Source organism: Balearica regulorum, chromosome 4, assembly GCF_011004875.1.
Source record: "Balearica regulorum gibbericeps isolate bBalReg1 chromosome 4, bBalReg1.pri, whole genome shotgun sequence".
Lineage (NCBI taxonomy): Eukaryota > Metazoa > Chordata > Aves > Gruiformes > Gruidae > Balearica > Balearica regulorum.
The window spans coordinates 17,043,999-17,066,372 of NC_046187.1; the positions used below are offsets into that span (position 1 = coordinate 17,043,999).

General features: G+C 37.5%; 1 protein-coding gene across 3 annotated transcripts in view; it reads right to left on the reverse strand.

The window, feature by feature from the left end:
- LRBA (LPS responsive beige-like anchor protein) overlaps positions 1 to 22,374 on the reverse strand; it is a 419,285-nt gene that overhangs the window by 23,867 nt on the left and 373,044 nt on the right. For 2 of the 3 annotated variants that reach the window (XM_075751280.1, XM_075751282.1), the window contains 5 exons: positions 20,211 to 20,300; positions 16,726 to 16,918; positions 13,934 to 13,996; positions 10,416 to 10,571; positions 5,736 to 5,903 (listed from right to left, as the gene is read on the reverse strand). In XM_075751280.1, the coding sequence (XP_075607395.1) occupies positions 5,736 to 5,903; positions 10,416 to 10,571; positions 13,934 to 13,996; positions 16,726 to 16,918; positions 20,211 to 20,300 (670 nt within the window). The remainder of the gene's footprint in view (positions 1 to 5,735; positions 5,904 to 10,415; positions 10,572 to 13,933; positions 13,997 to 16,725; positions 16,919 to 20,210; positions 20,301 to 22,374) is intronic. The other variant, XM_075751281.1, reaches the window with a different exon arrangement.

A 22,374-nucleotide genomic window follows, 5' to 3' on the forward strand; every position in this document is an offset into this window, starting at 1 on the left:
AGGCCAACTGCAGTCAGGCAGCAAACATAAGTAAAAGCAGCAACGAGAACTGTTGTCTCAATTAGAGAATACCTAAACAAGGTAAATGCTTGGAACTCAATTGGCTTGATAATACTGATTTGAGGCTACTGTGAAAAGGAAAATATATAATCCCAGAGCTGTAACTGTTGTTTTATGGACATTGGGTGAGGTTCTGCAAGACTAAAAAAGAAGTCTTGTGTTGTTTAAGAAGTAGGAAAAAGAAAACTGAGAAATTAGTCTGCTTAATCCCAACAAACAGAAAAAATACTGGCAGAACATTTATATTTATACACACACACACACACACACAATTTCCTAGAAGAAAACAAGGAGATGAGTAACAGCTGATCTGGATTTGTTATGAACAAATCATGTCAAAGCAATTTTTTTCTTGCAATGGCAGAGTAACAGGACTTGTGTTCAGGAAGACATCATGTATTTTTACTTTAGTCAGGACACTGTTCTTAAGGAAAACAGGGAAGCACATGTTTAGAAGATGCTATTATACATCAGATGAAAAGCCAGTTGTAAAGCTGTAGTCAGAAAGCTATTCATTGTCAAAATGGTAAATGTATTGATGGGTGTTCCTGAACTGTGTACTATCGAATATTTTCTTTAATGACCAATTTGATAGGATAAGACTGCAAATTACATTTGCAGACATGAGTTGCTGCAAGTCTGCTGGAGGACAAGATGAGAATTCAAAATGAGTTTGACAAATTGGAGAAACAGTCTAAAAAGAATACAATTCAGAAAGTTTAAAAACAAGGTTCCACAGTCAAACTACACAGAGAGAAGAATGAACTGAGTAGAACGGTGGTTCTTCAGAAAGAATAGAATTTATATTAGCTCATACACTTAAAGAATTAACACTGTCATGCTGGTTTGAAACAAACAGATATCCCATGGGGATGTGAAAAGTACTGGTCGGTGAAACAGGTTGTTTTCTACTTATTACTGGAAAGGCTTCAGCTGCATTGCTGGTTCTACTTTGAGGAAGACTGCCAACTGAAGAGGAGAGAGGAACACAAAAAATCAGAGGTCTAGAAAAACATGGCAAAAGACAGAAAGAATTGGGTTATTAAAGCTGGAAGCAAAGAACTGCACGTCACGGTAATCCAAATAACTGGAAGCTGTTGCAAGGAGGAAATAAATAATCTGTTCTTTACACAAAGAATAAATATATAAGAAATGACAGAATGCAACTGCTGCAAAAAAGAACTGAGTACTAGGCTGAACACTGGGAGAAGACTGCTAATGACAAGGGCTTCTAAGGGCCCAAAAATATATTTGCCAAAGTTTTTAACAGAAGGTTGGACAAACATCAGTCAAGAATGCTTTTGGTGTAGTTAAGCCTTCTTGGGATAAGAGGATAGATCAGGGTGACCAAAGCTCCTGCCCGCCCTGTTTCCTATGGTTCTGTGATTACAAAGTAAATGCAATCCCTCAACCTAGGAAATGTCCAAACACTAACAGTTGCCACTGGAGCTTCAAAGCGAGAGCGGGATCTGAAAGTGATGCACACCATTTGTATGCAAATGAATTCTCTCATCTCTTTTGTCAGCCGTCACACATAGTTCCTCCCCTCACCCCTCACTTCTCGCCTCCCCTCCACCTCCATCACGTGAGGCTGGGCAAGTGCAAAACATGGCATCTTTCTGCTAGTGCACCGCCCTCTCCCAGTAACCTCTACACATTCCACCACCCTGTTCAGGAACACAGTCCTGAAGCATATGTCACGTCCCCAAGTGGTACCTTGCTATTAGATCGGAGCCTCTAAATATGCAAAAGCCAACCTCGTGATACAGATCACACATGGGCTTCAAGAGGTACCAGAGGGAGGGTTACACCCTCTCCCTCCTACCTCCCCCAAGCAAGCCGCATGCCAAAGAGAGAAAAGTAAAAGCCCCTTACGCTATCCAAAATGACTTTACATCTCCACAGTAAATTATGTTAATTAATGTGAACTCAAAATGGCTCAGAGCTATTCTAAAGGATAGTACTATTTCAGATCCCCTGCTCTGTTCTGAATTATTCCTAGGTTTGGTCAGAAATTGTCCGCGAAACGCCTCTGCATCAGAAAGGCCTGTGCACCAAAGTGAGTACTGCCATGCTTCTACATTTCAAAAACAATTAATTTAGAAAGAAAACCCCTACATTTGATCAAAGAGCATGGTGAAATATTTTTGAATTTCAGGATTTACTTTGAGAAGGAAAAAAGGACTTAACCTAAATGTAATCAAGCTGTTTGTGAAGAATAAAACTATTTTCCAGCAGATGTGTCCCACGTAGGAAGTTCATATCTTTGAGATTTAAATTCATCAAATTTGGTTTACATTGATCTACGCATTTGAGAGTTATTAGGGAGAAACTAAACAGACAGCGAGACTGCATAGGTATAATTTCTTTAAGAAGTCAGCTTAAAAGTTAAAAATTAAAGAATGTAAATAATGAATATTTCAGTAACATATTTCTTCTGTTAAACCAAAAGCGTAAAGAATTTTTCCATACAGTCCAGTTGGCCAGAACTACAGTTGGTCCTTGATAAAGAATATCAAACAAAACACTTATTTATCACGTATGCCATAGCCCACCTGGCTTGTCAGCTTGAGTTAAGTACCACTCTAAAACATGAATATACGCAGCCGGAGACCAAGAGCTCAGTGCTTCCTAAAGTAACAAAACCAGATAAAGGAACCTAAATAAAATGTAACTGGTGGAGTAATGGGTGCCCAATGGGATAGCATTTAGGGTAGCTTGATCATACTAGTCTGCTGACTGATGTATATCAGAGGCAACAGGTACTATGAAAGGAGGAAATAAATGCTCCTGGTTTAGATTATTTTTGTTGAAACTACTCTGGCATTATGATTTGGTACAGTGCCATTGGATGCATGTTGATGTGAATCCATTTTAAGACAGAAATTAGAGATAATTAAATAGAGAAAAAAAATAGGAAAGAAGTATCAACTTTGAGAGTATCTAAAATTCCAATGAATAGTGCTCATGGAAACCATGAATAAACTATATTTTGAAGTAAAAAAAAATCATAAGCTTCACATACAAAAAGGCATCTGACAAGTTAAATATCTAGCATCCCACAAATGGATGGAAGTTACAGATGCAGTAACAGGGCTCAAACCCAAGAAGTCTGCTGGTGCTTTCCATTTCTGACAAAATCAGAACTAAGCAGAAACAGCTCTTTCATTTGCCTTTTCAAAAAAAATTTGACTGAAAAGAGATGCCTATAGAAAGCTATTTCTGGGAAAAATTAAACCCCCCAGATTACCATCTCTTTGAAGCAGAAGCTGTCTTTTACTATATACATGTCTAAGCCAATGTATAGTGCCATGAGATTCCAATTCCTACCAAAGACTTCCAGGCATGCTATATCGCAAAAAAGGCTACATAATGGCAACTAGTAAACATAGGAGCCATTGCATGTCCCTAAAAGTACAAGTTTAATAGGACTGCAAAGAGACTTACCAGGTAGCTATTGTTTGATTTTAAACAGTAGTTAAAACAGCGCAGCATTAACTTTGAAAACTGCAAAATTTTAATACATTAGAAATTTGCGTTAGAGCAGTCAACAGATCATAACAAAATCTACCTATTCTAAGATACTAGGTACAAAATCTCAGCACGTGATCTGTTAAGATCATAAAGGAGCCTATAGCCTCAAGGTCTTGTTCACAAAGCTGGCAAGCCTGGCAAATACTCAACAAGAACTTCTCAGGACAGGCCTAGGAATCTGCAAAGATGGGCTGCACTTCCAGGCCTTGAAAGCTCTATAAGGAGACACCTACATTCATTGCTTCACACCAGTAAAATATTTAGGGTTTTCTCCTCAAAAGTGCAGTTTTGCTCTTTAGGAGTTACAAGCTCACTTGACTGTCAAGCTCTTAAGTTCCTTTCGCAGACTTTTTGGAGTTTCCAAGCTCTGCAAAAATAGCGCAGACTTTGCATTTTCTTTAAACCAACAGGTTGCAAAATACATATAAAGTATTCAACAGAGATTTTGTCCCTCGATAGAAGCCATATTCATTTAAAGATGCTCATAAAATTCTGCTAGCCACATCCCAGAAAAACTCCCACCTCTTCAATCAGACTGTTGGAAGGATAATGGGTGTAGTTTGCTCTCATCCTCTGCCTGAAGATTCTGTAACTGTGTGAACTGAATTTCTGTATCTTGTGCAATTTTTGAATAGTTTTCGCAGTCAACATCAAATAAATTGCAAGTTAAATTCAGATATTCATTCTGATATTTATTAATTGTGCTTCTTCAAAGTAGTTCACGGGATGCAAACTGTCAAACCACCTCTTTTTTTTCAAATTCAAGTAATTCCAGTTGAGTAACAGATTGAGTATGGAACACACAACTTTACCAAATTGATTCACTTGGAAGATGTTAGATATTGTTTACATTATGTGAAATTGTATTCCAGTTATAATTGCAATATGACAGATGTAACAACACTTCTTGTTTTCCAGATGCCCATTTTGTCCTCTGCAGGTATGTTTTTACTAATACAGAAACAGGATCAGAGACGACCTTAAGTATATGGCAGAAAACCAAACAAACACACTTCTGAAGACAGACAGAATATACTGCTTCTCACTCCTTCTCGTCAGGACATTTTCTTTTCGGCTGAACAGGGACAACAGGACCACTGTTTGGCTATGATGCGCCCCTCTATTCAGGTATGTAAGCTCTCACCAGCTGTCTCAAAAGGCTCTTATTCCTGTGCATTGGCTCACTCGGGCTTTTTGTCAAGCTGCATGTCCGCTGCGTTCTTTGCTTTGGGCACTAGGAATTAATTTTGTGTGCGGAACAAAACTGGCATAACAACAAGATCACTTTCTACCTTTCCTGTTCTATAATACAGGCACAGCAGGATTGAACAGTCATAGCATTTCATTGTTTTCCACAGACAATCATGAGTTAAAAGAGAGAATCTTCATGAGTAAAAAGATCTGGGATTTCCAGGGAAAAAGTGCAAGATGGAAGAGATTAAATTCTTTGGGAAGTGAAGGTGAATTTGGGTGGGGAGGGGTTAAAACTTAACTAGGCTGAAGCAGGGCTACTCTGACTTATTAGGTTGGTTATAAGGTATGAGCCCTGTTGCTTGCACTGGAACCAATTAAAATGCCTAGTACGTGAGAGCAAGGATTAGGCACGTAGCACCCTACCAAAGTGTTAAACGAAAAAAACTTTTAAGTTTGCTTCTTTAATCCATTCCACGTGTCTGTCCTTCTTTCACCTAAGCATCCTGCTCAGGCCATTACACATCTCATTATAATGACGTTAGTCTAAGTTAAAATTCACTGTCTGCATAACACTATTGATAGCTAAGGTACCGCTGTGACAATCTATATGCATAAGATTAGAGTTGCATAGAATACAGTCTGCACCGGAGCAACGTCCAGTCTTTTTTGTTTTAAACAACTCAAATGCAGGTATAGTGAAATTGTCATGGTGACAGAAAAAGATTTACTCAGACTGAACAGAAAATATAAAAACCAAATTCCCTTTGCTTGCTGCAAAGCAAGCACTATTTTTTCTCAATTCTTTAAACTAGAACTGATCACAACTACAAAAAAAGAAACACCGTACTTTGCCGTTAATGTTACATAAAATTTTGTCATGCAAAGTATTCACTCAAAACATTTTTAGACCACATCCTTATAAAACAGGTTTTCCTGGTTTTGCTTACCTCTTGGGTTATCACCAATGATATTGGTTTTGCCATTCCAGTACCAGAGCAGCAATGTTGCATCACGCGATCCTGAGAGAATGTAACAATTTCCTCCAATATAGGACTCAGAACGAGCAAGACAGGTTACAACATCCCAGTGTCCGAATATTACTTGCATCAGTTTACCTGAAACACATAAAATTTCATGCTTTAAAACTATGCTTTTATTCTAAGGCAAATTAAATACATTGTAAAGTATTTTAGAAATATTTTATGAAAAAAAGGTCCCCAAAAGAACTACAGTGGAGAGTACTATTTTTTTCCCTTGATTTGGTGGAAACTTACTTAAAAGTGCAGTAGTCCATACAAAAAATATTTACAGTCTATAAATATTAGACTTTATTCAAAGGCCAGTCATGCCAGAAAGTTTTTTTTTAATTCTATATGTTTACATTCACTTTACAGACAGGAAACATGAGGGGATTCTCTTTCTAAAGCAAGTTTAAGGTACCTTTATTGGTGAAAGTAACAGTAAAAATGCAAATCTGATGATGATGTGGCAAACAGAATCAGAAGAAGCTACAGAACATTTAGGACCCAGAAGAAATTGGTAATGTGAGAGCATATATGTGCGTATAGCATATGCAGCTTTTGAGCATCTCCTTTAACAGAGAAAAGGAGATTTAATTGAACAATGACTCTTGTATGTAAGTCTTTCCATCACCATTTAAACATTTGCCCATTATTTCAACCAGCATCCTTCCCTTTTAAGAATTTCTGTAATGTTCAAAAAACCTCGAAGACAGACCTGGAAAAAACTCTCTTACCTATTGCATGTAGGACAAACACTTGTACCACTGATAAAGGAAAGCCTAGGTAGTTAAAAATGTGCCATTCAAGAGTCTGTATAAATATGAATATGACTATTACCTTTAACCTTAACTAGCAGGACAATATTTTCAGAAATATGTAAATTTGGGAGTGTGTGCATAGTGGATTTGCATGTGGGAGAGCAAACACACATAAGGTCACCCACAGCAGATCTCTGCCAGACCACGCTGCCAGAGGCTGGCTCCTACACAGCGAACACATCGTGTCTCCTGCTGGTTTCTGGACCTGCCAGCAGCGTACGTGGTCCTACGAAATGAGAATGTAAGGCACTAAATATCCACCTCGTTGGAGTTTGCTGAAGCCTAGCAACTGCAGATCTGGTAGAGACAAGACAAGACACACACACACACATTTCTTATGTGCCTACTCAGCCCATTCAGGTAAGATGGGCTGGGCCAAATTCCGCATCCAATGAAGCAAGGAAGTGTGATGTGTGATGCCGTTAATGTGTGACCTCAGAATCCGCAGCCCAAATGACCATGCATCCATACGCACTTTGGGCTGACTTAAGAATAAGGAAGAACAGAAGGGGAAAAGAGTGATGGAGGGTTGACAGCACAGGCCTATAAAGAAAAAGGAAATGCAAACTACTGTACTGGAAATAAAATGTTCTAAAAAGTGTTTAAAAATAATAACTAGTAACATGACAAGTAGTAACACAAATCAGTGTTGGAACTCAAATTAACCACATCTTAATAAAATATTTTGGTGCATGAATTAAAAACAATCAGTCAATCATATGATACAGCTAGTATGACACATTTCATAGCCCTCGTTCTACGCACTACAAAAGCATTGTATTCCTATCCAGCCATTAAATAACACTAATGGTAACAAAAGACTTAAGGGAGTGCTTCTGAGGAAAGAACAAAAATAACGTTAACAGCCTGATTTATAACAGAAGATCAAGAATGTAATTGTATTAAAGTGGAGAAAATCAAAGAAAGAAAACCCCCAAAAAACACCAAGAGAGAGGTATGAATATCTACAAAAAAAAAGAAGGGGGAATTACTTACTTTAGTGCATGAAGAAAAAATAGAGTAACATGATGCAATTTAAAAGAAACCTGTACTTCGTATTTAAAATAAAACACTGACAAAACTTATTAGGCAAGTATAAACCTCCAAGAGAAATTGTGAGATGAAGTACTATCACACGAGCCTTTTCCAACTGGAAGGGGCAAAACCCTACAGGGTACACTTACAGTGTAGATCTACCTTGTATTGTAAAGGAGAGTAACTCGGGGATCAAGTCATTCGCTCATCTCTCTGAGTCTGTAATAGTGTTCTATAGCGGTCACCTCTGCACGCCAGGGCTTTAATTTGTGCCGCAGGGTCACCTACCCGTCTCAATGCTGACCGGTCAATGGATTTAGTCAGAAAAAATTACTGAACTTCACAGCTAGGAGCAGTGAAACACTCACAGCTGGCGTAACCTCATTTTGGCAATATACAAAAGCATCTTACCAAGCGTGTGTTTCTCCCTGAAAATGCAAGCTGTCAATTACATAGTTTAGATTTCAGAATAATTTAATTATGGGATATATTTTTCAGTTGTATAGCCATAGGTATTCAACTACCTGAGGTGATTTATAGTTTTAGAACACATGCTTATGCTATAAACATCGCTGAGTTATAGTGATCTCTCTTTCAATTATATTCTGTGTTTATAGGTTCTGTTCTAGAAAACAAACATTTTTCAAGGCTATTTGTTTGACAGTTGTTCATGCAGATGCAAAGCCTTGTTAGTTTTACTTTGTTACTGTGCAGCTAAGGTTCAATCAATTCCATCAAAACAAGAAATAAGCTTTTGCTCTTTCATATTAGTAAAAAAAACCATAAAATCATTAATCTCATCGGAGTTCCTCAATTTTTTTGTTTGTTTCCTCTGAGTTGTCCTCTCTATACAGTAATATCAAACTTTAGCATATGCACTCAGTTATCCCTTTTTGACAGAACAAATTTTCTAGTTAATGTTTTATCTTACAGCTGTGCTACGAATAATTAAAAGAAAAGACTCAAGTCTCTGCACTACTGAATCTAAAATGCTGTCTAGAAATCATTCCCACTGCTGGAGGAAGGTTTTATTGTGTGTCTGCTATACTAGCTGTGCTGAGAACCCATGATTTATGTTAAAAGTATTTCCTGTTAAAAAACCCCAAACAAACCCAAAATCTAATAGGAAAAAGCTTCCCTTTTTGTTTAAGTGCTAAAATAGAATTGAATTCAACACTCGTGATCACTTGCCATTATGCATTACTGATCACATCACCTTTTTCCCTTGCTGTTCCACCTATTTCAGAGTAAGTATTTCACTGCTATATTCTTATTTTAATTTGAAGCAAAATAAACTACATCTGAATTCGCTTGATTTAAACTAGAGCTAGAGTTGCTACACTGACAAACAGGAGACACACAAAAGACACAAATCTTCTGCAACTTTTTGACAACAGTATTTTGGTTTATACCATAATTAGCTACGGTAGTAAAGAGATGCCTGGTGTATCTGACTTACACATAGAGGACATAATGAGGTATTTGTAGCTCAGATTGATACAGGACAAAGCTACCAAAATCATACAAGTTTCTTCCACAGCTTTAAAGTAAAATACATCCTTTGACATAAAAGAATTAGTTCTCTATTCATATAAATCAAGAATATACACTGAATATTTATTACTGCCAGCTATCTTTTCTGAATATCTCCTTTAAATTCACAGTTTTATGTAAATTTATTTTCATCAGTGAGAAAATTTAACTAAGAAGGGTCTAACAAGATGTCTGTATAATGAATTGTAGGCAGTCAATATGAAGTAAATGGAACTTCTTTAAAATTGCAAAAATGACAGATATGCAAAAATATGCCATGAGATCTAGTCTTAACAGAATTTCATTAAAGACCATCCTGTTTTGTTAAATATTTTGGTTTGCCAAGTGTGAAAAACACTGTTAACTAATATATTTAAGAACTGATGACAAACATGTAGCATATTCCCTAGGCATTAATAACCTACTGGAAAGCTTGATGGCACACACACATTAAGCACACTGGGTCATTAATCCCAAAGAAGTACCTTGCAGTGAGGTCGCTATTCCCATTATAAGATAATGAAAGGGAAAAAAATCATACCTATTTTTTTCTGGGGCTCCATGGCTTTTAAATTCCTGTAGCTCTTACACTGAAAGATTCTTTTCTATTTAGCATGACACATGCATGACTTCAATGCTTTGGATACACGCCAGCTGACAGACTAATTTAACTGCTGCCCATTATATATCGATCAGTTTATGTTATATGAAAGAATTCAGTAGCTCCAAATCAATTTTTCTATTACAGCATAGCTTTCAAAGGCTTTAATAAGTATTCTTTCACCAGATTTCAGGACTTCTGTTCTTACTCTGTGGTGCTTGCCTCTATTCCCTCTAAAAAAATTCTCTGGTGGTAAAAACCAACCAGAGTTAAATTCAAGTAAGCACCCTAAGAACAATTAATTCTCCTGGTATGCAAAGCTTCACAAAAACTCATTTACTTGTGGAAACTACAGTGTGAGAACAGGCATGCCTGTCATATAGATTTGAAGCGTGGATGCTATGGCTAAGCAAGAGCTCCTTGTCTTACATTTGCCATCATTCCACAAAAACGATGGCAGACAATACACAGTAGCAGTAGGGAAGAAAAGATTTGACAAATATTATTAATGGGGGAATAAATACATATTCCACTTTCTCCCCCCATGCCTCATTCTCTCTTTATTTGAAACAGTAGGTTGACAATGAACAGAAAAATCTTTTAGGATATTCCCATTACCTGAGTCAGTAGAGTAAACTCGGAAACTCTTGTCCCAGAAGCCACAGACCAAGATGTAACGATTATCAGAGGTGATGACAAAACACTGGGAATGTACCTGAATGCTTTGGTCTAAAAGGTCAGTGATTTGCCTTCTGTGCATACCTGTATTGCTGGCTGAACAGAAAGACACACAAATCAAGAAATTTTAGCATCCACATTCAGAGAAGAAAAGCACATTTTAGAAACTTACGTTCACACCAAAGCTATTCCTCACTGCTGTTACTTAGGTTTTTTGTGGCAGGAACATTTTCTTTCTACTTTTACTATAAAATACTCATTACACTTCTGGGAACAATGCTAATTCCTTGTAGTATATATTGTGAAATAGAAGAAATCCCTTCTTTAAGTCAAATGCAGCTGACAAATATAAATGAAAGATTGCAAAAAGGAATGATACATAAAAATGTAATAAGCTTCCTTCCAGCCTTCTTCTACTATAGGAAATTAAAAATTAAGAACAAATGAAGGGAATGTAATTATAAGACAGTACATACATACTATACAGTGGCTCAAATGCAGCAGACAATGGAATTATGATTTAAAAACTGTACACAAGTTGTATTTCATTGCAAGCATTGTAATTTAAAAAAAAGAACAACTGCAGTAAACATGACTACCATTTCACACTTTTTTGAGCATTGCACAAAAATTCACCAGCTTATCTCCACAGTCTCCTTTAGGGTTGAGAGAAAACATTTACCCTGCTTTGATCACCTGCTGTTTTATTTCCCCAGATAATCTGGCATTATGAACCCACAGACTGGACAGGAATCAATTAATGAACAAATTTTTCACATTATATTTTGTCCTTATTAATTGATGTGTGTGTGTATATATATATATGGGTCCCTATTGATATATATTTCATAAAAATCCTACGCTGTAGGAAGAACTTTTAATGTGCTTTGTTCCCGAGGGAACTTGACTCCCATTCCAGGCGAATAAGTTCTCCTGGGCCTGGATTTGTCTGCCGACTGCTTGGACCACCATTACTTCCATTCCAGGCGGTCCCCTGGGCCTGTCTCTGTCCTGGTCTTGTGCTCTTCTTTACTCTTCGTTCTTTCACTTCTTTCCATTCTCAGGGGCTAGCTATCCCCTAAGCCTTGGGCTTATTCCATTCACTCTATATCAAAGCCTTGATTTATTTATGTTTGTAGCTATGTTTAAAATGTTGATACTGTCTTGTCCATATGGGTAGCAAATAATTTAGCAAGGTATTGCCACTTGCTCTGCAGGTAACACCTAACAGGGCGCTGACCGCTGTTGGGACCACTTAAAGAGTAACAACAACGTGTTATATATGCGCAGTGAAGCATTCTGTATGACAAAATAAAGGCAAATGAACCCCCCGAAAACCCATGCAGATCGACACATTCCGTGTGGCTAAGACCTTCAAAAAACCTCACTTCAAAAAGAGGTCTAGGACCCATGCCATATCAGACACTGCAATTTTACATCTTCCTGCGCAACTGGAAAATGAGGACAGCTGGAATCCCTCCTTATGACTAAGACAGCAACAAGATTCCTACTATAACCATAAAAGTGTAATTTTGTGGTCCTCTTAGGTGCCATTTCCAGGTAAATGTGTCTAGCCACAATTAAAAACCTTTAATATTATCTACATAATTACTTGCTTGTACCCAGTGATGCTACTTAACAGTGACAAAGAAACCCTTAAACCTTTTAAACTATGTCCAGTGTAATCACAAGGCTGATTTGAGATCCATTTTATGAAGAGAATATGAAACCATTTTTCAGAACTGTGAATATTAATTTTAAAGGTGTTTATACCAAACAAAAGTCAAAGTATTTTGTAAATTAAAGGCAAGCCTGAAAATGGAATTATAATTTTTAAATTATGAAAAATGAAAATAAAAATTTTATTTCCTTCCTAATGTTCCTCACAATATGCAGAAAAATCATCAGACAGGCCCAATGCAATGTTGGTTTTGTTTTGTTTTGTTTTTTCTGTGATGTTTGTTTATATTTTTTAAGATCCACTTGATAGCAGGTTTTAAAGCAGAATATACATTGCCTGCTACAAACATTTTTTGGATAAAATCTTTTTCAGGAAGGAAAGGAGAGTTACAGCACATGTCCTCCTCATTATAAATTATAAGTATTGCATTATTCAGATAGAAATTGATTTTTAAAACTCTGGAAGAACATTTTAATTTTATCAGCTCTATAAAATGTTTTAATATGCCCACTCTGTTCCTGATTTAATTATCATAGAGCTTACCCAGCAAAATGGCTACACAGCAACAGTCTGTATCTACAGGCCAATACAATGCAGTTCCTACTGTGATATGCATATTAGTTTTGTAATTAATTCTCACTGGCTGACCGACCTGTCATTCTAACCTATCCAGGCAAGTTCATTTTTGCTCTGATTTTTCCATGCCTCTATAATTGGCCACTTCGTTTCTTTTTGACTTAAACTACTATCCTGAAATGGGCAGTTTAAAAAACAGAGCTAAGTTTGAACTCTAAAAGAATTGGGGCGTGGGGGGGGAAATTCTGTTGTCTTTGCTCCAGTGAACTCTCCTAAAACTAGTTTGTATTTTGGGGTTAGGCTGTTTTGAGTTCTTCATTTTTTGATCATGTTTAAGGTTCCATTTGCCATGCTACAGGCTCCTGAATTATAGTCCAAGTATGCACTCTCCAAAGTTGAGTCTGTAATGAAAGAACTTACCAAACTCTAACTATGCTAATAGAAAAATCAGCTCTATTTAAACTAATAAACCTCTATAATAAAAAGTCATGAATCGAATCTATTACACTGAGTCATTAGAGACATTCCTCCACCCCTTTTTAATAAAAGAAAAACATACACAAATTTAACTAGTGATGCTGATCAAAAGATGTAATACCCTTGAAAAATGAGTACTAATATCTCAATACTAAAATGGAGTGGGCAATGTATTTCAACTTTGAAACCGTTTTGCAATTACACATTAATCCCCTCAGCCTGAACAGCAGGTCTACGAAGAAAGGATTGATCTCCTTTAATGATGAAACTCTGGCACCACGGTTTTATTTTTCACAACACGGTGCAGTTAAGAACCCCACTGTTATTATGAAAATTTCCTCAGCAAAGGAGCTCCATCACATTACCAGTGCACCAATTCATCATAACGTGCCTCGCTCCTGCTCATCAACAAGTCTGAGTGATGAAAAGATCCAATATTATCCTGACAGTACTTCATGCACATTCTCAATCACACATTATTACAGCATCCATATTAATTTTCACTGACACGCGTCCTAGGCCTGTTCAAATTAGGCAAACCAACGAGGGGGAGTTGATGAAATACCAGCATAGCCACAGCTCATTGCATTCCAATTTGCATGCAAATGGTTTATCAGGAAAATTCCATTCCCAGCAACCAGCAAGTGAAAAACAACCGTAATCTACACTTCAGGGCCACCATACAGAGCTTAATGAATCGCAAAGAGAGAAGGAAGTGACAGACCTATGAGAGGATCGATTTCCACTGGCAGCTGGTAAGGGTGGTCTTGTACAGCACCTTGATGAGCTGGAATTCAGGAAAGAAGATTTTAAAACTCTGCATTTTTTTAATACATGAACCACATACATTTTATAAATCAAAGCTATGTCCTTTTTTTTTTTTTTAACGACTCAAGATTCTTCTGCATCAATTGAATTTAAAAAAAAAAAAAATTCCAGGTGCTTTCACGGGCTGCTTATTAAACATTTATTTTAGATTAGTGCTATTCTGAATGTATGCCATCAGCAGCAGCTCCGGTCCTGAGCCATAAGCTCTAGCAGATGCTTTACTGGCAACCTCTCCTGTCGCAACAAAACAAAATTAAGTGGTAAAGAGCACTGAAAACAAAATGTGACAACCATCTGCTGACTGTAGCAAATACTATTTTCCTCTTTACTTTTTAAGCACTGCTTTGAACAAGTGAAGCACAAAGGACATTTTTTTTAAAAAGTCAGTTTATGATGCAGACAGGGAAATCTCATAGTCATCCAGTATTTAAGGGTTCATCCATCACCAAAACCCATTTATTTGCAAGTTTGCATAGAAGTTAATATATAATTCTGCCAGCCTACATTTCATCTGGGCACCTGGCATACCGCTGAAATGTTTACCTCCTGAATTTTCCTTCAGTGTTTTTTTTTTTTTTTAAAAAAAAAAGGTGCCTTTTTTTCCACAGCCTCACTAAAAACAAACAAACAAGCGAACAAACTCCCCCCACCTCCCCAAACAGCCAACAAGACATTCTTGGAAGCAGAACAAAAAATAATGGCTCAATACTTACACCTATGATTTTTCTATCTACCATCCATAGCTTAATATATAAACTAGTATCAACAGAAGGGTTTCATAAGTAATTGGGAAGTCAAAGTTCTGCTGCAGTGAAACACTAACACAGAACAAAACATGAAATTCACGTGACAAAATGGAGGCACCCGGTTGGGTACAGGGCCATTAGGTGTCAGAAAGCCACTAAACCCATATACAAAAGCAGGAATAAGATTTTTAATTACACATCGGTGACAACTGGTCACTTGGCAACTTAACATTTTTGTCATGATGCCTCATTAGTAAAGGCAATGCTAAGCCCACAGCAGGACATATGGAGTAGTAATGATACCTGCCCTCTAATCCTAGCAGATCCCATTTTGGTATAAGATTTGAAGGCAACAATAGTGAAGGCTAGACTCAGGAGTCCATACCCAGGTATCTTAAGCATAGTATTCCATTAATAGCCTGCAGCTGATCAGTGTGCTCTCAAAGAGGTGGCGTGAGGTGGGTTTTTGCTGGGTTTTGGTTTTGTTTGGTTGGCTGTTGTTTGTTTTGAACTGTAGGTTTTCTTGAGTTCTTTGTAAAGAGAAGACAAGTATAAAATGCCTCTTAATGAAAAAATAGTGACTCAAAAAATACAACTTACTGTTTTCCCTTTCAGAGGTGAGGGAAAAACCAAAATCTGAAGGTTTTGTTCAACTCAGAATAATTGATTACTGCGCTCAACAACTAGTTGCTTGCTCACAGATCATCAACCAGCAGACTTAGGAGGAAATCAAAATCAACTCCTACCACATTTGAACCTCTTCTTTGCCCAAGACTGTCGTACGTCCACAAAGGCTATTTGTTTAAAAACCTTGAATATTATATGCTCAAGGTCACACATCCAAGGTATGAGAGGACACTGCCATCCTTTCAAACAAATGTCAAGAGCCCTGTAAATAGTTCTTGCTCACAACTTGTTATCTAGACAAGCCTCGCTTCCCCCCTTCCTTTTTAGCATTTCTTGGGTGGGTGAAATAATACGTAGATGTTTCCATTTGTACAATGTTGAGAGGTAATTTGTAAGAATTAGGAAAAAGTGTGGGAGTCATCTGGCTTTTTTCAAAATGCAATCTAGGACCATGGGTCCAGATTTCTTAGTAGGAATTCCAGTGACGTGAGTATTACTCCAGTGCAAATATCTTCTATTTAAGTTATTTGAGTACAAGCTCTTTTTTTCCCTTTCTTCAAAAGCCTTCGACCAGATTTACTGCATAGCACTGAACTAAAACTATCTTTCACTGCTTGGGCCTGAGACTCTTACAGTCAGGGAAAGGAGGATGAGAGAGAACATTAGAACTGAAAACAGAATGACTGTATTATCCTTTAAAAATGTGTTGGATTTGAGAATTCATTTGATTGGTTGTTATGCAAATGGATATGTTGGTTTCCTTTCATATTGAAAAATACATAAGCACCTAGTAACTTTGGGATGTTTAAGTTACAGAAGACACAGACTTCCTATATATTTTATCTTCTACTTCTCATTGAGTGCTTTTAACATCAGAACATGGTGTTCTTAATCAACTAGAAAAAAGCAGAAAAGATTTCAGGCAAGTTCTACGTGCTTCAAAACTTGTCTTTGACAATGAAACAGTTCAGGCTTCCATCTGACTGAAAAACAAATTCAAGAGGAAGAGTGTGACCGTATTACGATCAAATAGTGATATACTGGTTTTGTCTTCTTGCATAGCGCCTAATGGCCTGGAAAGCAACATACTGTTGTTACAGACCTTTTGGGTGCTACACATCTTACTACACAATAGTTCAGATCACCTTTTTAAGGAGAAACTAAGTTCACATGTGAAGAGCATGCTGTGTCAATAAACTGCGCCTGCTCTTCACACTTTAAATTTAAAACGGTTCTGCAGCAAATTTGGAAACAGACCACAGAAGTACTGCTTGATGGCAGTGGTTTCTTAGGCTACTTACTTTAATTTACTTACCAGGAAGATTATGCCACTTGTTTACAGCAAATAGCCTATTTGCAGTAACTGTGATCACAGCAGGAGTGGCCAGACCAGGCTGGGTGTTGGCTGCTACATGGGTGACAGGGGAGTTGGACGGGAACTTTAGAACCATGATAACGTCCTGTTGAGCTTGGTCTGTGAACATCAATGGACTCTGCAGGAGGAGATACTGTTGAGTGCACACAACAAGAACCCAAATAACACGGGAAAAGAAAACATGGGGAGGAGAAAAGAAGACAGGACAAGAGAAGGAAGATTGGATTAAAACACACAAGATCCAATAGCAGCTGCAGTGAAAAGCAAATGCAGTAACAGTGGACAAGCTTGTGGAAACAACCATTTTAGGTAGAAAAACCTTCATGTACACTATTAGTTTGAGCACCTTGTTGAGCATGGGGTGTCTATATACAACATTTGCTACAGATCACAGCAGATTAAACTAAAAGTTTCCAATCGCCTATCTCTGCCAAAACAATTCTCCTTCATATCTGCAGAGATAGTATGTCAAGGAAAGCAATGCCAAACTAAGAGGGAGGGGAAAAAGAAAAAAAAAAGTGAGCAAAAGAAATTCCTGCTCCCAGAGATTGTCTCAAGTTGCATAAATTGGCAGACTGCAATTCTTTACAAGCCAGATGAGAACATGAAAGCACATTAAAATAAACAGATACACACATACACTAGATATATGTTCTGTGTATATTTCTGGTGTACAAAAATAAGATTTATGAATGCAAAGTAGAAGACTTCTCTGCAAATGTGTTTCAAAGGACAAACATAATTAAATGCAGTTGTAAAGAATATAAAGTGGACGGGATTACAGACACTACCCTGCGTTGTTTCTAGAAATACTAAAGGGAGAGAATGAATCCAGACTCTCATTCTCAACATAATATTTTTAGGTTTTAGGGGTTTAATTTAATAAGTTGAAAAGTTTAATAACTTTTTAACTAAGCTCTCTAACAATACTGCAAATGCCAAAACAAAGTATCGAGGACCTTAGATCCAAATAGCAAACATAAGGAGGAAAACCAAAACTTAATGGGTTTGTAATTGTGTGGTGTACCTAAAAAAAAGACAACCATCCTAGTCACCAGTAGCCATATTGCTCTAGTATTTGTAATTTTCTAATAACTAAATTAGAACACTAACGAAGTGTTCTTGGCTATTTTCCACCTGCAGTATTTCATTACATATATATGTATGTAAGTGCATACATTTAATGTATATTTATACAGAACTAATAAAAAAATTAAATACATTTGCATTTTTATTATCACTCCTTTTTAAAAAGTTATTAAGAGTACTTAGAAAAACATATTGCTCTATGAATTCCTATTTACAGTCTTTGCATAAAGGTGTAAATAAAAGCAACTAATAAGCTACCCAGACACCCTTCTGAGCAAGTGGCTAAAAGCCAATCAATATTATGAGTTAATCCTCCCTGGATGCTCATTCAATTAAAGGTGTCAGTAATGCCTCATCTGATGTGGCCTCAATTAAATCCAGCTATCTGATGGTTGAAAACACAAGGGGATACAGCAACAGCAGCAAACCCAGACAAATAGGCAGCCTTCGTGTGACTGCTAATTACTACACCTGGTGTATATTATGGCTTGTGCACTTAACACAGCACGTGGTAGCTTTCAATTCGGCTGTATTCAGGCATACATACACACACACACACACACACCAGAAAACAGATAACTCAGTAAATAATACGACTAGAAATAATTCAAAATTGTGACAGGAAAAACATCCTTACTGTGTTTCGGCTCCAGAAATACTCCTTTTAAAACCACTTAATATAGTGCTATCGTAAAATCATGTATTAATAACCACAAAACTGGTCAGAGCAAGTGGAGAACTAAGGGTTTTTTCCTGTATGTACCTCAGCCCAAAAAACCCGCAGGAGCTAGAAACAGTTAACTTCATAGAATTTAACTTCTTCCATTACACATTAAATCTTTACTAATTCAGCGTCATGAAAAATATTATGATAAAACCACACAGACTGCTTCCTGGCATCAAATTTATTTATATAACAATGGGTCTGACAAACATGTCAACAATCAACTTCTCAAGTTCCTCCTCTTCCTGAAACAAAGCCCTCTGAATTAGGGCAAGTGCCTAGTGCACGGCACCGTGACAGACGGACACACAGATGGCGTGTAGCTGTATGATGACGGCGCCTGGGCTCCCCGACGAAGGGGAGAGCCCTGTGAAAGAGACAACCCCGTGGGGTTGCACGCCCAAGTCACTGCGGAGGTCTGCAGCCCTGGGACACGGTGTGGGAGGTGCAACGGGCCAGCAGATCACAAATCAGCACAATCAGCTCTGTCCATCCAGTACGTGGGATCCCAGGGCAGGAGCACATCTACAGCACAGCTGTCAAAGCGTAGTATGTACCGGCTGCAGGAAGGGTGGTGGGGATGGGGGGGGACTGTCAGCTGAGCAAGTCTCGTGCACAACGCACGACATCTCTGAGAAAGGCTAGTAGCTCAATTTGAGAAGAAAGTTTACATTTCTTAGACGCCTACATCACAAGGTTTGTAAGCTACTTTGGAGACATTACAGATTGTTGTGTAATTTTTCTAAAACCTTTTGCACTTCAGATATGTTTTTAATCTAATAACCTGCATCTGCTTGAGTGGAACATACATCTTACAGAACATACAGGAAGAAAATGTCTGTTTTTAATATTTCCTTGTAAAATGTCCATCTTACCAATAAGGGAATGTAACCTTTTGAAAAACTTGTGAATTAGCAGACCATTTACTCCACTTGTCAGAGTATCACTTAACGTACTTAGTTCTGGAACTATGACAACACAAATGATGTTTTAGACCCACAGACTGCACACAACATGATATGCAAAGTAATCAGTAATAAAATAATAGTTTGTATAATAAAATTATATTAGACACAAGTAGAGGTAAAAGGGAAAGCATGTTAATGCTTGCTGCCTGGATTTTATCACCCTGGCTTTACTGCAAAACACATTTAGTCACATTCTTTGCTATGTAAGTTTCAGCTCATGAATTCCTAGTAATCCTGGGTTTAGGGGAAAACCTATGCCTGGGGGAAAAGACAAGGAAGTTCCACCTCCTAAATCCATGCTTCTTGGGGAATCTGCCAAAGCTTAACTAAATTGTCTCCGTGATGACTGGCTCTCACCTGTACAGGTATGGTATTAACAAAATCAACTGATGAAGTGTTCTTAGATTACACTGACAAAAAAGGTCTGTACTAGAAATCAATACAATCCTTTCAGCAATAAATAAAATGATAGTTAAGCACTGCATACACCCTCAGTTCTACAAAATCGTAACTCATCTGCTGTTTTTAATAAACGCAATTCCACGACCACATAAAAGTGAAGTGAAGTGGCTGGTTCTGTAACTTTAAGACAACAAAGGAAGTGAACAAAAGAGCAGGTCACAACGAGTTAACGTGGTACTTACCACCTGCATGGCAGAACTTCTTGGAGGATGTGGTTCTATGAGCAGTTGGGAAGGGGTCTGTCCAAAACTTCGTATTTGAGCTTCAACAGCCTGGAAAAGGCACAGGCAGGTTTGCATGTTAAGAGGTGCTAATTACAGGCAATAGAACCATAACTGTCACCTGAAAATGTCATTCCACACTTCTGGCTTGTTTCATGTTGAAAATCAACCCCGTGTGTTCACTGTGGGGCTAAGTGCTTGGCACTGGTACTAAGAATGAGGTAATCATTTTAGTACTGTGGATGCTATTTCCATGAGAAACTCTGCAAAACCTCATCCTGCTCAATGATATTAAACAGAAACAAGCTATTATAATCAGAAACCCTCTTTATTGGCTCCATTTTTCCTTTCTAACACTGGCTTATCCTGTTTGTATCATAACTCAGAAACAAAAGTTAATTTTTAAAAAGTTTCTATAGGTAGAACACTCTCTATTTAAACTCCATTGCTTAGTTTCACAGCAATAACTACAAATGAACTTTTTTCTTATTTTCATTTTTATTCAGAAAGAGCAAACAACTTCAGGATGCATTAAACTACCAACAGCAAATCTAATAGTAAATGCAGCTAAAGGAGAACGCCACAATTTTTTTTTTAAAGTTTCTCTGTATCTTCAGCAACATGCTTTAGCACTTCTTCACAGGGCCCACTCAAAAATACCATCTCATGCTTAGCAATTTCTTTAAAATAATTATTCTGAAATGTGTGAACTTATACCTCTTGCCTAGGTGTGTTCAACTAGTTTTCCATGTTGCCACCTATTGGCCCCACTGGCTTAAAGATAAAATCAAGCAGCTAAAATTCAACAAGTTATTTCTTGTCAGCCAGGCCCCTGCACTATCCACAGAAACAGGCTAGTACTACAGAAAATCTTAAATCACTCAGATTAAATCTCTTTCATTGTGAGCTAAACTAAGTAAAATCACTTTGCATTTTCTGTGGGCTAACAGATTGCATATGGGGCAACACTTTAGTTTCTCTGTTGGATGGGGCATTGAGCCCTACATTCTCAAAAGCGTCTAGTCATGCTGAGTACCTGAGGTGAGGCGTTAGCAAGTCCTAGTTTCAAAAGAAGTCCTGAAAATCAGGCCCTTCAAAAAAGTGTTTTAAATGGGATGCTTGAACGCTAAAACATGAAACCACTAACCACTTGTTTAGCTATTAGAACACCATGTTTTTCTCTCAGAGATTCTTCTTTTTCATGGTTCAACATACCTTGAGGCTCCCTACACTTCTACTTCCTGTTCTATTTTAGCCACCCATTAAATTTTTTGAGACAATGGAATATCACTTACGCTGATCTTATTCTTACAAACAACTATTTTTCAGTAATAATAAAGACTATTACTAGGACACACAATGTTCTTCTATTACAGAAATAACAAAACCAAAAGTAGAATGCACCTTTAAGTTCATAAAAAATAATCATCCTCTGATAGGAAACACGCCATCCAAAACACTTAACCATATTACGTTTGGCAAGGCTTTTGAAACATCTGAACTCACCAGAACAGGAGTTGCAATTACTCTATGGATAGATTCTAACACTCTTCCCACTCCGGGAGGCACCTTAATCTTCAAAGAACTGGTGAATAAGTAAGTTTATCAAAAAGCTGGCTGAAATCTGACCTACAAACGCAGTGATTCAATGAGTACTTTTTGAGGAACAGCAATATCAGATTCATGAAACGCCGAAGCTCAGTAAGACCATCAGAGCCCCCGTCCTAGTGATGAGACATGCTACATTAAAATTCAAATCTGGGTTTTTGTGACTCAAGATATCAAGGGAATCAGAAGGGCATAGAATTTGACATCTCTTAAGGCATGAAGCATTATCAAAGCAACAGCATACTGGTCAGCAGCTCTGCCCTTTCCATAAAAAGCTGTTAGTTTCAAAACATTCAGATAAAAAATATTTGCCTACATTTACTTGCAGATTGAGTGGAATATTTTTACTAGCAAATGGGAATTCTGTATTGCATTGAGGGTAGAACCAGAAGAACACTGGAGGAACAGAATGCAGACAGTCCTGGATGTCCATTATCCTGTGCTTGTTAAAATCTTTAGGGCAAATCTACAGAGTCTATAGGATCTGCTATTTATTTCCTATAAAATATATATCCAA